The 13,187-nt window shown below is 41.6% G+C and overlaps 2 protein-coding genes across 2 annotated transcripts; both read right to left on the reverse strand.

Moving 5' to 3' along the window:
- Nucleotides 1-193: 193 nt before the first annotated feature.
- On the reverse strand, nt 194-3,574 carry LOC133002515 (gastrula zinc finger protein XlCGF26.1-like). Its single transcript, XM_061072352.1, has 3 exons — nt 3,210-3,574; nt 2,977-3,105; nt 194-2,840 (listed from the first exon to the last, which is right to left on the reverse strand). The coding sequence occupies exons 1-3, from the start codon at nt 3,385-3,387 to the stop codon at nt 1,363-1,365; spliced, it is 1,785 nt and encodes a 594-aa protein (XP_060928335.1). The 5' UTR covers nt 3,388-3,574; the 3' UTR covers nt 194-1,362.
- A 675-nt stretch (nt 3,575-4,249) lies between these two features.
- On the reverse strand, nt 4,250-6,946 carry LOC133002522 (gastrula zinc finger protein XlCGF7.1-like). The gene is made up of 2 exons (XM_061072367.1): nt 6,822-6,946; nt 4,250-6,699 (listed from the first exon to the last, which is right to left on the reverse strand). Exon 2 carries the CDS (start codon nt 6,287-6,289, stop codon nt 5,306-5,308), a length of 984 nt encoding a protein of 327 aa, XP_060928350.1. The 5' UTR covers nt 6,290-6,699; nt 6,822-6,946; the 3' UTR covers nt 4,250-5,305.
- Between the last annotated feature and the right edge of the window lie 6,241 nt (nt 6,947-13,187).

Here is a 13,187-nt window from a genome sequence, read left to right on the forward strand (position 1 = left end):
GCAGAGTTTATACAACAAGCAGGTGTACTCAAAATGGAACAACTGGCCGCAAGTTCACAAAAGCCAGAACTTATACAAAGAGGAGTTTCATAAGACATGATATGAGAAAGAAGAAGACATGAGATCCTCCTCTGTGTGTTATCTGCTGTGTCCGAACGTCCGCGGTACCAGTTGGAAGAAAAACATCACCAAATAAGGGTTCCATCCTGTTTATCAAGGTCATAGCAGTGAGACACCTAGTCAGGGGAATTTTTCTCCACACAGACAAACACAGATTCAACGTGTGACAGACACAAAATACACTCATCATAATTCAAGAAACTTTAATGAACTGCAAATGCACTGAAGTATTGAATACACGTAGTACACAAGAATAACCATTTACAGTGACAGTCATTAAGGACTGTGTACACATTAACAACATATTTTCTTCTTTGTAAAAGAAAGAGAAAAGAAAAAGGGAAGTCATCTGATAATCTGCACCACATACTGTGTTATTATAAATCTCTGTACCACAAATGTCAGATTTTTACATTTTGATCCAGTCTTTCCTGACACATTGACAACATCTCTCAACATTCAGTGATAATAAAATAAAATGGATCTGTCACCTTAACCCAATACATTGCTCTCACCCCGTCCCCCTCCTGCACCATTTGGTATAAATTGCTGACAAATGAATAAACAAAGAGACATGGATGAAAACATCACTTCCTTTGCAGATGTAGATATCAATCACAGTCACATGAAGAACGGAAACGTGGGTACTTCAGCAAATGTGGTTGACCATCAAAGATATTGTGATATCTCCTCAATGGGATATTTCCCACATTCAGTTGCAGAGATGCAGCTAATGCAAATGTACACAATCTCTCTTGTGTAGCTGTAGGTGATGAACCTGGCTGTAGTTCAATGCTTTGTGAAGTTATTGAAGTCTGCTACTCATCAGTGGTGATGGAACTTCATAAAGCATTGAACTACAACAAGGTTCATCACTTTTTGGACCCCTGGAAACATTTCCGGTGTCGTTTTCGCCAACTGTTGTATCACTACTTAATGAATCATTAACTGAGTAACAACTTCTTTGACAACGCTTGAGCAAATCTTATACCTTTCGTGTTGCCATGGTGTGGCTTCTCAACTGGAGGATTTCTCCTGTGGACTCTGTATAAACTGGCAAGTCAGAGATCTTTCCAACATTTTACAAAAATATCAGTTTTGCAATGTGTGGGTGATCAAATGTTTTGTTAGAAGGGATTTGATAACTAATCTTTCCCCACAAGTTGTACATGGATACGACTCCTCATCTTTATGGCTTCTCATGTGGACTTTCAAGCTACTTCCACATTTAAAACTCTTCCCTTAAGTTTTGCTAGTAAAAGGTTTCTCCCCAGTGTGCGTTCTCTCGTGTCTCTGCAGGTGATTTCTCTGAATAAAACTTTTCCCACAAGTTTTGCAAGAAAAAGGTTTCTCGCCCGTGTGTGTTCTCTCGTGACTCTTCAGGGTATTTCTCCGGCTAAAACTTCTCCCACAAGTTTTGCAAGTAAAAGGTTTCTCGCCTGTGTGCGTTCTCTCGTGTTTCTTCAGGGTATTTCTCTCGCTAAAACATCTCCCACAAGTTTTGCAAATAAAAGGTTTCTCGCCTGTGTGTGTTCTCTCGTGTTTCTTCAGGGTAGATCTATCGCTAAAACTTCTTCCACAAGTTTTGCAAGTAAAAGGTTTCTCGCCTGTGTGTGTTCTCTCGTGGACCTGCAGAGAAGCTCTCTGGCTAAAACTTCTCCCACAAGTTTTGCAAGTAAAAGGTTTCTCCTTAGTGTGTGTTCTCTCGTGGACCTGCAGGTGATTTCTCTGAATAAAACTTTTCCCACAAGTTTTGCAAGAAAAAGGTTTCTCGCCCGTGTGTGTTCTCTCGTGATTCTTCAGGGTATTTCTCTCGCTAAAACATCTCCCACAGGTTTTGCAAATAAAAGGTTTCTCGCCTGTGTGTGTTCTCTGGTGGACCTGCAGAGAAGCTCTCTGGCTAAAACTTCTCCCACAAGTTTTACAAATAAAAGGTTTCTCGCCCGTGTGTGTTCTCTCGTGGACCTGCAAGGAAGGTCTCTGTCTAAAACGTCTCCCACAAGTTTTGCAAGTAAAAGGTTTCTCGCCTGTGTGTGTTCTCTCGTGGACCTGCAGAGAAACTCTCTGGCTAAAACTTCTCCCACAAGTTTTACAAGTAAAAGGTCTCTTGCCCGTGTGCGTTCTCTCGTGTCTCGTCAAATTTGTGCGAGTTGTGAAACTTTTATCACACACTTTGCAAGAATGCTGTTTCTGATCTGTGTGCAACCTCAGATGTCCATTTAATCCTGACTTACACTTAAAGACTTTTCCACAAGTGTCACACTGGAAAACCTTTTTACTCTTGCAGATATTCGGCACAATATTTGACATGGTAGTGCTACATGCAAGGTTACTGGGACTTGTGCTTTCTTTTGCTCTTGTGATGACATGATGTCCCTTTTCTGATGCCTGCTCTGCATTTTTAACTGATTTTGAGTTTCCATGCTTGCGTTCGTTGAGATCTTGGCTGTGAGCTGAGCTGTGGAAGAGGAGCTGGTGGTCACTTGGTTCTGGTTCACTGTGGTCACTTTCCTTGAAAGTAGGATTCAACAAAACGTTATCTTGATCCTCCTGCTTCAGTTCAAGCTGCTCTACTTCCAGACCGATGCAGTGCTCCTCCTCCTCTTTAATCTTTGGAGGTTCTGGCTCCTCTTGGTCCAGACTGGGGTTCCTCTCAAGGTTCCAGAGCTGCTGGTCAGATGGAAACTCGTCCTCAATAATAAAATGTTGCTCTGGGAACTCTAGAGGAGACAATAGACAGAAGTAGGTAGATGAGAGATTAATTATTGTTATGAGTGTGTGTAATTTGGTGCAGATCTGATCCAAGCAAAAATCCTGATCGAGTGAATTTAAATGTGGTTTCAAAAGGAGACAGACCGATGCAGTGCTCCTCCTCCTGCTCCTTAATCTGTGGAGGTTCTGGCTCCTCTTGGTCTGGACTGGGGTTCCTCTCCAGCAGCTCAGCAGGAAACTCTTCCTTGATACAGACACTTCGCTGTGGGAGCTCTGGAGGAGACAATGGACAGAAGTCATGATAAAAGAGCCCATGTGTTTAGACTAGCAGGGATTATAAGTGTGGTGTATAGTTCGCTAACTCAGGTGATACAGACCTATTCTCTGCAGCTTTACTACAGGTTTCAAAGTTACATCCAGCAGTCTGCGCTGACGACCGATCTCATCCTCGTACTTTGCGACAGTCGCTTCAAAACATCCAAATATGTCTTCAGCAGCAGTGTGTAACCTCTCGTTGATAAACTGTCTTAAACTCTGGCTTGTTGACATTTCCATTCGAACGCTTTAGCCAACTAACTTCTCTGAGAACGAAGCGGAGACCGAATCCGGAAGATGGCGACTCGCTTTTCTTCTGCTGACAATTGTTATAAACGCAACAAAACCACTTGTGTAGTAGAAGAGTTGATCCGAAAGCATTTAGCCGAGTAGCATCAAGTTCTGTTGGATGTTAGCATGGCAGGCTAACAACATTACTTCTTGTTCTCCTAATAATGGTTGAAAAACAGCTTCCGGGTGCATTACTGCCACCTTCTGGCTGAAGTGTGTCTCAAAACTGATTCAGGACTAAAACATTAAATTCTCCTTGTAACTCCGGAATCTATTGGAGATATAAAAACAGTTATGTACTAAAAAAAGTGGAAGAATTCCTGTATCTGCATCAAAGTGTAATCAGTTATTTTCTGACCCTTACCACATCCTATCACCCAGTTTCATGGTGATTTGAGCATATTTTTGCTGACTAACCGATCTGCTGGAAATTCATTTAGAGATTTGAAATAATGAAATTCTCAGACTGGAGTTGATTTTGAGTCTTTATAATAATAAGCTCTGCAGAGTTTATACAACAAGCAGGTGTACTCAAAATGGAACAACTGGCCGCAAGTTCACAAAAGCCAGAACTTATACAAAGAGGAGTTTCATAAGACATGATATGAGAAAGAAGAAGACATGAGATCCTCCTCTGTGTGTTATCTGCTGTATCCGTCCGTCCGCAGTACCAGTTGGAAGAAAAACATCACCAAATAAGGGTTCCATCCTGTTTATCAAGGTCATAGCAGTGAGACACCTAGTCAGGGGAATTTTCCTCCACACAGACAAACACAGATTCAACGTGTGACAGACGTAAAATACACTCATAATAATTCAAGAAACTTTAATGAACTGCAAATGCACTGAAGTATTGAATACACGTAGTACACAAGAATAACCATTTACAGTGACAGTCATTAAGGACTGTGTACACATTAACAACATATTTTCTTCTTTGGAAAAGACAGAGAAAAGAAAAAGGGAAGTCATCTGATAATCTGCACCACATACTGTGTTATTATAAATCTCTGTACCACAAATGTCAGATTTTTACATTTTGATCCAGTCTTTCCTGACACATTGACAACATCTCTCAACATTCAGTGATAATAAAATATAATGGATCTGTCACTTTAACCCAATACATTGCTCTCACCCCCGTCCCCCTCCTGCTCCATTTGGTATAAATTGCTGACAAATGAATAAACAAAGAGACATGGTTGAAAACATCACTTCCTTTGCAGATGTAGATATCAATGACAGTCACATGAAGAACAGAAACTTGGGTACTTCAGCAAATGTGGTTGACCATCAAAGATATTGTGATGTCTCCTCAATGGGATATTTCCCACATTCAGTTGCAGAGATGCAGCTAATGCAAATGTACACAATCTCTCTTGTGTAGCTGTAGGTGATGAACCTGGCTGTAGTTCAATGCTTTGTGAAGTTATTGAAGTCTGCTACTCATCAGTGGTGATGGAACTTCATAAAGCATTGAACTACAACAAGGTTCATCACTTTTTTTGTCCCCTGGAAACATTTCCAGTGTCGTTTTCGCTAACTGTTGTATCACTAATTAATGAATCATTAACTGAGTAACAACTTCTTTGACAACGCTTGAACAAATCTTATCACCCTCGTGTTGCCATGGTGTGGCTTCTCAACTAGATGTAGTCTCGTGTGGAGTTTGTAAAAACTGGCAAGACAGAGATCTTTCCAACATTTTACAAAAATATCAGTTTTGCAATGTGTGGGTGATCAAATGTTTTGTTAGAAGGGATTTGATAACAAATCTTTCCTCACAAGTTGTACATGGATATGACTCCTCACCTTTATGGCTTCTCATGTGGACTTTAAAGCTGCAGCCACGTTTAAAACTCTTCCCTTAAGTTTTGCGAGTAAAAGGCTTCTCGCCCGTGTGTGTTCTCTCGTGGACCTGCAGATTCATTCTAGTTGTAAAATTTCTCCCGCAAGTTTTGCAAGTAAAAGGTTTCTCGCCCGTGTGCGTTCTCTCGTGTCTCTTCAAGGTATTTCTATCGCTAAAACTTCTCCCACAAGTTTTGCAAATAAAAGGTCTCTCGCCCGTGTGTGTTCTCTCGTGGCCCTGCAGGTGATTTCTCTGAATAAAACTTTTCCCACAAGTTTTGCAAGAAAAAGGTCTCTCGCCCGTGTGTGTTCTCTCGTGGCCCTGCAGGTGATTTCTCTGAATAAAACTTTTCCCACAAGTTTTGCAAGAAAAAGGTTTCTCACCCGTGTGTGTTCTCTCGTGGACCTGCAGATTCATTCTAATTGCAAAATTTCTCCCGCAAGTTTTGCAAGTAAAAGGTTTCTCGCCCGTGTGCGTTCTCTCGTGTTTCTTCAGGGTATTTCTCTCGCTAAAACATCTCCCACAAGTTTTGCAAATAAAAGGTTTCTCGCCTGTGTGTGTTCTCTCGTGGATCTGCAAGGAAGGTCTCTGGCTAAAACTTCTCCCACAAGTTTTATAAATAAAAGGTTTCTCGCCCGTGTGTGTTCTCTCGTGTTTCTTCAGGGTTTTTCTCTCGCTAAAACTTCTTCCACAAGTTTTGCAAGTAAAAGGTTTCTCGCCTGTGTGTGTTCTCTCGTGGACCTGCAGAGAAGCTCTATGGCTAAAACTTCTACCACAAGTTTTACAAGTAAAAGGTTTCTCGCCCGTGTGCGTTCTCTCGTGTCTCGTCAAATTTGTGCGAGTTGTGAAACTTTTATCACACACTTCGCAAGAATGCTGTGTCTGACCTGTGTGCACCTTCAGATGTCCATTTAATCCTGACTTACACTTAAAGACTTTTCCACAAGTGTCACACTGGAAAACCTTTTTACTCTTGCAGATATTCTGCACAATATTTGACATGGTAGTGCTACATGCAAGGTAACTGGGACTTGTCCTCCCTTTTGCTCTTGTGATGACATGATGTTCCTTTTCTGATGCCTGCTCAGCATTTTTAACTGATTTTGAGTTTCCATGCTTGCGTTCGTTGAGATCTTGGCTCTGAGCTGAGCTGTGGGACAGGAGCTGGTGGTCACTTGGTTCTGGTTCACTGTAGTCACTTTCCTTGAGAGTAGGATTTAACAAAACGTTATCTTGATCCTCCTGCTTCAGTACGAGCTGCTCTACTTCCAGACCGATGCAGGGCTCCTCCTCCCCTTTAATCTGTAGAGGTTCTTGCTCCTCTTGGTCCAGACTGGGGTTACTCTCAAGGTTCCAGAGCTGCTGGTCAGATGGAAACTCATCCTCAATAATAAAATGTTGCTCTGGGAGCTCTAGAGGAGACAAAATACAGAAGTAGGTTAATGATAGACTGGTAGTTTTGAGTGTGTGTAATTTGGTGCAGATCCAAGCAAAAACCGAGTTAATTTAAATGTGGTTTCAAAAGGAGACAGACCGATGCAGTGCTCCTCCTGCTGCTCCTTAATCTGTGGAGGTTCTGGCTCCTCTTGGTCCGGACTGGGGTTCCTCTCCAGCAGGTCAGCAGGAAACTCTTCCTTGATACAGACATGTTGCTGTGGGAGCTCTGGAGGAAACAATGGACAGAAGTCATGATAAAAGAGCCCATGTGTTTAGACTAGCAGGGATTATAAGTGTGGTGTATAGTTCGCTAACTCAGGTGATACAGACCTATTCTCTGCAGCTTTACTACAGGTTTCAAAGTTACATCTAGCAGTCTGCGCTGACGACCGATCTCATCCTCGTACTTTGCGACAGTCGCTTCAAAACATCCAAATATGTCTTCAGCAGCAGTGTGTAACCTCTCATTGATAAACTGTCTTAAACTCTGGCTTGTTGACATTTCCATTTGAACGCTTTAGCCAACTAACTTCTCCGATAACGAAGCGGAGACCGAATACGGAAGATGGCGACTTGCTTTTCTTCTGCTGACAATTGTTATAAACGCAACAAAACCACGTGTGTAGTAGAAGAGTTGATCCGAAAGCATTTAGCCGAGTAGCATCAAGTTCTGTTGGATGTTAGCATGGCAGGCTAACAACAGTACTTCTTCTTCTCCTAATGATGGTTGAAAAACAGCTTCCGTTCGCGATACTGCCACCTTCTGGATGGAGTGTGTCTCAAAACAAATTCAGGACTAAAACATTAAATTCTCCTTGTAACTCCGGCCTCTATTAGAGATATAAAAACAGTCCTGTACTCTACTGAACTCCTCTGCAGCATTTCTGTAATATTCAGTTCGGTCATGTATCATACTTGTTTCCATTCAATCCAGCAGCAACAAGTTACACACACTTATGAATGATAGTCCTCTAAATGTGTAAGATGTTTTTCTTCAAGATCACCTGACCACATCTTTTCACCCAGTTTCGTGTTGATGTCCAGGAGGTTTTGGCTGATTTCAGACAAACAGATTAAATGTGTGACTGACATAAAATACACTCATCATATTTCAAGAAACTTTAATTAACTGCAAAAACAGGCACAATTGTGTTGAACGCTGAGCTGTAATCCAAAAACAGCATCCTCACATATTTGTTGGCCTTTTCCAGGTGGGAGAGGGTGGTGTGTGTTGTCAGGGCTATAGCATCATCCGTAGACATGTTTGGGCGGTATGCAAACTGGAAGGGGTCAAGGGTGTCGGGAAGGGTAGAGCAGATGTTGGTTTTGACCAGACGCTTGAAGCACTTCATGATGGTGGAGGTCAGTGCTACAGGGCGGTAGTCATTTAAACAGGTGATGGATGGTTTCTTAGGTATGGGGATAATGGTGGCCTGCTTGAAGCAGGTGGTGACTGTTGATAGTTGTAGGGAGAGGTTGAATATGGAGGTGAATACCTCCGCTAGCTTGTCAGCGCACCCCCTGTGGACACGGCCTGGAACTCCATCGGGCCCAGATGACTTTCGAGGCTTCACTCTTTGAAGCTCTCGCCTAACGTCAGCCACGGTCAGTGTTAGAGCCATTATGCAGTATGTGTGTGTATAGTTAAATATTTTTGTTGGTTTATAATTTCGTATATTATCCTGGTTTGTAGTTTAAGTTTTGTACAGTTAAATTATTTTTTGTATATCGTGGTTTCTATATTTCAAATATATTTTGTTTTGAGCAATGTTTGCGTTTTTTGCAACAGTTAGATGAAGCCGGAGGGCGGTTCTTCATATCAGGTGGGTGGTGAGCCAGCGTGGCTGGTTAGTGACGCGCAGGAAGAGTGGTGAGTTGAGGAGTCTGTAGGAATTGACTCAAACAAGTTTTAATTTGACATATGTGAAACGTGCATGAAATGTGAGTTACATTAACGTGAAGATGACGGGAAAGTGATGGTTGATATCAGTGACAAGAGAAAAACTGACGTTGTGACCAGTTTGGAGTTAAGGCATGCCAATCTACGATAATGAATTGTTTAAACGGTGTGTCTGATCTGTGCTGGAAAGGAAAATAAAATACCTCACTTCAAGTTTAACCCGCCTCCTGGATTTGTGTAACAATGGGTTATTACTGTGGGACGGGTTCTGTTGTTTGGACACGAGTCAGCTGTAAAGAAATACTCCTCAGACAAAATCAAATGGTCGTCATATTGGAACTGAGTGGAACTGCCACTACAGTCAGGGACAGAGTGCAGTCGTCTCGGTCCTCAGCCAGTCTCGCGGATGGAAGGGTGTTGGTTGCCTCAAACCGTGAGTAGAAGGTGTTGAGGTCATCAGGTAGAGAGGTGGCGGGCTGATAATCACTGCTATTTCTCCTTTTATAGCCTGGGATGTGTCGCAGGCCACCCCAAGCTTTGGGGGTCCGAGCTGAGGTAGTTGGATTCCAGCTTGTCTTTGTAGTTGTCAGGCCGGGCGAAAGGCAGGACTCAGACGCAGAGCGGATGTGTTAGGAGAATGTTTTATTTACACCTCCACACAGTAAACTATGGTACAAAAATAAAGTCGCTCCAAAAAGGAGGAAAACACTATCTAAATGCTGCAATACAAAAAATAACAATTAAACAAAAGCGCTCCAAAAGGAGGAAAAACAAAGCTTCATTCTATAAACCTAACTAAGACTAAACACTGAAACAAAAAGGCTACAAAGAATAATCACTCTACTGAGGTAAAACTTTAAGCACGAGGCTAAGCAAAACTTAGACTATGAATCTGGTTTCTATGGCACGGGCTGGAATGACGACTAAAGACGACACACTGGCACAAGACAAAGGGAGACGCAGACTATATGAACACATGGGGGAAAAGTATGGAGGACCATACATGACATAAGTATAAATAAATAAATAAATGTAGATATAAATACAGAAATAAAAAAATTAATTAATTAATAAATAAATAAAAAAGGAAATAAATTAATTAATACAGAAATAAATACGCTACTAACAACAGAAATAAATAAATAAATGTCTTAAATATATTTGCACATTTATTTATTCCCTGATTTATATTTTTCACGTTTTCAATCACCTTATGCTAATGAGAAAGGCGGGCCTAACCGCAGTCTCATGCAGGATTGGTCACAGGAGTGTAATGATCCAGCCTTTCAATGCTGACTGGTGTCCAGTAGCTGTTTGCAGTGTTGAGCCAGTTCACATTTAAAATGAACTAGTTCAAGTTCAGAGGGTTAGTTCAGGTTATTTTTTATTGGGATGATTAAGGTGTCAGTAATCCTGACTGTGAGCGTCACGTCTCGTGTTCTCCTGAGTACAAGGAGCGAGCAGAGAGGAGGAGGAAGCAGAAACTCCTGGTCGGAAAAAAACAAGCCTGCAGCTTCTGCTCTGCCCATGAAGCAGCTGATCTCTGAGCAGATGTGACCAGAGAAACTCTGTGTTTTCACTGTTTTACAAAGTCACTGAGCGGCTGCATCGAGGTGACGAGCTCAAGTCTCAGTTTCTGTCTCTGTGCGAGTGTGTGGCGCTGAGGGGTGCGGAGCCCCGGTGCCTGTGTGTGCGTGTGTGATAGCTCAGTTGACCAATCCTGCTCGAGACTGGGGTTAGGCCCGCCTTTCTCATTAGCATAAAGTGATTGAAAACGTGAAAAATATAAATCAGGGAATAAATAAATGTGCAAATATATTTAAGACATTTATTTAGACATTTCTGTTGTTATTAACGTATTTATTTATTTCTGTATTAATTAATTAATTTCCTTTTTTATTTCTGTATTTATTTATTTATTGCTGTATTTATTTATTTATTGCTGTATTTATTTCTGTATTTATTTATTTATACTTAAGTCATGTATGGTCCTCCATAGAAAAAAGGGAACAGGTGGACACAATCAGGAATCAGGGGAGACGATCAGACCGGTGACACATGAGGAAGGGCAAGTGACCTGAAACGAGAGTTACTTTTCAAAATAAAACCGGAAATGACGTGACAAAAACACAAAACAAGACATGATCTCACCGCGGTGTGACAGTAGTCTCTTTTTCCATCTATGATGGCCCTCCCTAGGTCCCATCTGGACTTCCTCAAAGCCCTCGGGTCACCGGAGTGCAGAGGACCTTGCTCTGAGCTTAGTACGGACATTACCATTTACCCAGGGCTTTTGGTTTGGGAAAGTCCTAACACTGACCCTAGGGACGACAGCATCGATGCATTTCGAGATATATGCACAGACAGTGTCTGTGTATTCGTTAATGTCCCCATCCGCTGTGTTAGGATTTCAAATTTTTAACTATAGTCTGTGTATGACTGAACTCTTAACAATAAAGATAGGAAAAGTTTTAGCTAGATATTATGCATTCATACAAATGATTTAGCAATGTTCAATCTTGAAAGTAGCTGGAAATGTGTGTGCGTTACATTGTTGGTCAGTCTCACAGCTGTCTGATAAGTTCTGGAGGTCGGACAGAGCGACTCTGTTGACTTTATTCTGTTTCTTTGCTTTGGTTTCGGGGATCCGAATGTTTACAGTCAGGATTGTTTTGATGAAGCAGAAAACACAATAATCTTTTCTCCAATTGTAAACACCTTTTGCCGCATGGCATCTGCTGAGTCAAGGCCTTTCATGAAGTAAACAGGTTGCCGAGCAACTATCAGAGTAGTAGGAACGTCATTGGGAGTGTCTCCCTGTCTACTTCCGTATTCCAATAGCCAGGAGGATGGACTTCTGAGGAGGGAGGAACAAAGATCTATTATTATAAAATGGACAGACGCCGGATGTTCGTGGCGTTCTAATACAACTAATGTACTGGAAGCCCATTGCTTTGCTGTAACCTGTTCATTGCGTCCTAAATAAATACTTTGATTGAGCAAACCGAGTTCGGCTCTTCTTCTCTTAAAGGATAAACGAACACGCTTTAACACCTGCAACACAGAACATCTGCCAATCTGTGGTTTCACAGCACTCCAGCGTTGAACTGCCTGAAAAACCGGTTTTCCTGTTTTAGGCGCTGTCTGTAGGTTGGAATGAGCATAATAGAAGTGTGATCCGACTTCCCAAAAGCCGGTTGGGGGAGGGGTTTGTAGCTGTTCCGTATTTGCGTGTAACAATGGTCAAGAGTCTGATCACCCCGGGTGTGAAAGTTAATGTGCTGATGATATTTTGGCAGAACTTTCCTCTTATTAGCCCTATTGGAGTCACCAACAACAATAGAGACTGCCTCAGGGTGTGTATCCTCACTGTGAGGCTAAATACAAATCTTGAAGTTGGTTCAAATGTGTGTGCGTCACAGAGCTGAACAATATCACACCTGTCTTGATAAAAGGTCTGATAAGAGCTGCTGGGAACTGTGAATCTGTGACTTACCATACACTGTATTTTAACTTGTTCTCATACTTAACTCTTTATATTAAAGCATTACTCCCTTATTTATTCCATATCACACAGAGTTCAAGCAGCTGCCCCAGCTTCAGGAGGGAAGATAGAAAGGCATTGATTTAATTGGAGGATGGGAATGTTTACACAAGCAGAACATACAGCCGATAAGCAGGAACACGATATTTTTTACTGCAATGAACAACAACACCGACCCACAAGGGGTCAACTGAGTCAAGGGAACTTTATGAGTTCAGTAAAATTGGCAAGATATTCACAGATTCGGACTTCCCGGATCAATAGGTCATAAGCGAAAGGTTGTTAAAGCACAAACGCTGCATAATTCCCACTGTAGTAAGGTAGACAACGGGCTACAGGCCACTTATCGTAAATATGAGTCGTCCTCCTTGATGGACACAGAACATCGGTGTCTATGTACAGCTTGCTGTGAAACAAGTGCGCAGGGACCGTCTACAAAGTGCAACTACGAAAAGAGATATTACAAAAATATTCAATAACATCACTGTAATAGTGTATATTCTCACGAAAATCATGTCACAGGTCCAGGGAGTCCGGCTGACTATGCTACAGTACTAACTTTGGGAAAAAGTGATTTTGAATAATTTGGGGAAACAATTTTGTAAGGGAAACTTTTCCATAACATCACTGTAATAGTGTATATTCTCACGAAAATCATGTCACAGGTCCAGGGAGTCCGGCTGACTCTGCTACAGTACTAACTTTGGGAAAGAAGGATTTTGTATAATTTTGGGAAATTATTTTTAGGGAAACTATTCCATAACATCACTGTAATAGTGTATATTCTCACGAAAATCATGTCACGGGTCCAGGGAGTCCTGCTGGACCTGTGACATGATTTTGGTGAGAATATACAGTATTACAGTGAGGTTATTGAATAATATATCCCAAACCTATGCAAAATATATTTTTTTCGAAATTAAATACTGTAGCATAGTCAGCAGGACTCGCTGGACCTGTGACATGATATGGGTGAGAATATACAGTAATAGAGTGAAGTTATTGAATATTTTTGTAAT

Source organism: Limanda limanda, chromosome 5 (assembly GCF_963576545.1).
Source record: "Limanda limanda chromosome 5, fLimLim1.1, whole genome shotgun sequence".
Classification (NCBI taxonomy): Eukaryota; Metazoa; Chordata; class Actinopteri; order Pleuronectiformes; family Pleuronectidae; genus Limanda; species Limanda limanda.